Source organism: Daldinia childiae, assembly GCF_008694065.1.
Source record: "Daldinia childiae strain JS-1345 chromosome Unknown Scaffold33, whole genome shotgun sequence".
NCBI lineage: Eukaryota > Fungi > Ascomycota > Sordariomycetes > Xylariales > Hypoxylaceae > Daldinia > Daldinia childiae.
In genome coordinates this window covers 1,031-3,412 of record NW_022984674.1, presented here as the reverse complement: position 1 = coordinate 3,412, position 2,382 = coordinate 1,031, and the positions used below count along the sequence as shown (strand labels likewise).

At 48.1% G+C, this 2,382-nt stretch overlaps 1 protein-coding gene across 1 annotated transcript; it reads right to left on the bottom strand.

Annotated features, from left to right (window-relative positions):
* Positions 1-208: 208 nt before the first annotated feature.
* Positions 209-2,000, bottom strand: GL218_09520 (uncharacterized protein; the record flags this gene model as incomplete). Its single annotated transcript, XM_033586350.1, has 3 exons — positions 209-349; positions 399-1,091; positions 1,167-2,000. 3 exons carry the CDS (start codon positions 1,998-2,000, stop codon positions 209-211), a joined length of 1,668 nt encoding a protein of 555 aa, XP_033436018.1.
* Between the last annotated feature and the right edge of the window lie 382 nt (positions 2,001-2,382).

The window sequence follows — 2,382 nt, the reverse complement described above, 5'->3', positions numbered from 1 at the left end:
ACTCCCAAATGCAGCGCATCATCAATTCAATTCCCATTTACGACGACCAGCTCCCCTTAAAACGTCTCATAGTACAGTATGGAACAGGCCGGTCTCGTTTCGTATGCAAGAACCCAGGAACGCCACGCAAAATGTCATGGAACATCAGGTGAGGAAATATTACCACCGCTAGATTTGACCTTTTTTCGATTCCTCGTTGAAACTTCTACTACCGTCCCATACCACCCTCGGCTTTGAAGTCCGGACACATCAGATCCCACGGCTTCTTCTGGTTTTTTGCGGTGCAGACCGCTTCGTTCGCGAATGCTCGCCATCGATCTAGAAGATCGCTCTTATTGATACCATCCTTCTGGGTAAAGAAGCTAAAATGGCCTACTACGGAGGCGGGTGTCGATTACGAATGGCCGTCCAATGCGTCTAGGAATATCCGCAGTGATATCTTGCTCGTCATCGTCGGCAATGGGTAGTTGATCCCTGATATCGGAACCCCATACGGCGCAGAAGTTCAAGTTGTATCGGTTGTACCCGGTATCATATGTCTGCTCACCACCGGGGCCGTCCCCGTTAGGGAAGACTACTGCGGAAGCATTGGGTCCCAAAGCGCTTTCCGGGTATCGGATATTTCGGCCGAAGAAATAGCGTTGCATCTTATTCTGCTCAAGATTGTACAAGAGAGAATATTGTTGCTGCGCGCCGATAGCCCACGACTTCCACGCCAAACCGAATGCAATTGGGTCGGAACCACGGTTCTGGTCGTATTTTCCCATGGGTGTTTTCAGTAGGTCATAGTGGTCGTCAGATATAAGGAGCCAAGGGTGGCCGCGGTACGACGGTTCCATGTCCATGATCTTATATTCGTCCACCAGTTGGTCTTTAGGATATTTCTTCTTTTCGGAAGCGCGCCACGTCTCCGCAGCATGAAACGAAGGCTTGCTGCTCGGGTCCGGGAGAAAGGGGTGGATCGCACCGTAGTGATATTGCTCCATTCCCGTGACGGGACTGTTAACTAGGTTTGACGAGATGGCATACGGATGAGGTAGGGCAATGCGAGTATGGACAAGTTGAGGGATGGCGTCGGGGTGGATATAAACCTGCATAATTAGGTCAGTCAACAAACTCGTCTCAGTCTCCTGATACCATCCAGCTGGATGGAAGGGTTTACTCACAATATCGTCATCTATTTTGACATAGATAGTTTTGTCCTCGACGGCGTAAGTCCACATGCACTTATATTTTTCGCCTTCACATTTTCCCTTGCCGACAATCTTATAACCGGGAGTCTTTTGGACAAGATCTTCTATCCAGCTAACATCGTCTTTTTCCTTGGTGTGGGCCATAAACCACACCTCGTCAAAGTAGCCGCCATTCGATGCCAGATTCTGCTGGAGGTAACAATCCAAGAGGTCCACATATCTCTTACGGCCATAAAAGACCATACCGATGACTTTGATACCCGCTGGTTTTTTCCATCCACCTTTAGGAGCAATGCTATCTATCTTGATCTTGTTGGCTCGGCTAGCTCCCTTGGGTTCGTATCGGCCATCTTCGCCCACGGGCCATGTGGTGCAATATTTGTCGTTGGCCTCGAGTTTTGGTGGTTTGTATGCAGGTGTTGAACTCTCGGTGGGCTTTGCGGCTTTTGTAGAGGATGCGATAGTACTTGTTGGGGTTCCGGGAGACACGTCGACGTCTGTCTGATGCTGGGTAGGTATTGTCGGGGAATAGGGGTTAAAGATGAACAGCGTGATGAGTAAGGATACGACAATGGCGAAGACGTAGTATTTAGGGCTGAATTTGCGACAAGGCGCCCAGATAGGTAACGTGAACGACTGGATACGGCGCCATAAAGGATTCTGTTCTATCCGACGTCTACGGCGTGATGACTGATTTTGGTGACTGTTTTCGGGTTCGTCGTAGTCAAATTCTTCGCTCGATGGTGACTGACTCTCCTTAGAAAGTAGCTGAGCTTGGGACTCGACATCCTCTTCTCGTTGCTTCATTTTGATCTTGCGACTCGTGCAAAACGCGCTCAAGAATATCGAGATATTCGTATTGCCAAGATAAAATGTTGATAGGATTATGCACCTCGATCCTATAAGTCTACAGGTTTATGTAGATGTGATAGGATACTTAACGCCGATACATATAGGCGCTTCTATCAAAGTCAAGTCCACAACGACGACTGCGGCGACAATGATGTTGACGAAGGGGTCATATTATGGAAAAGGAAATTAAAAAAACGATAGACTAGGGTATGAAGGAAAGGGGAGGGGAGAGAGAAAAGAAAAGATGGCGACAATTCAGGCAGTTAATAATTATTTTCCGTTATTAGAATGCGTAGGACTTCGTTGGCGCAATCTACACGGTACCTAAGCTGCTATG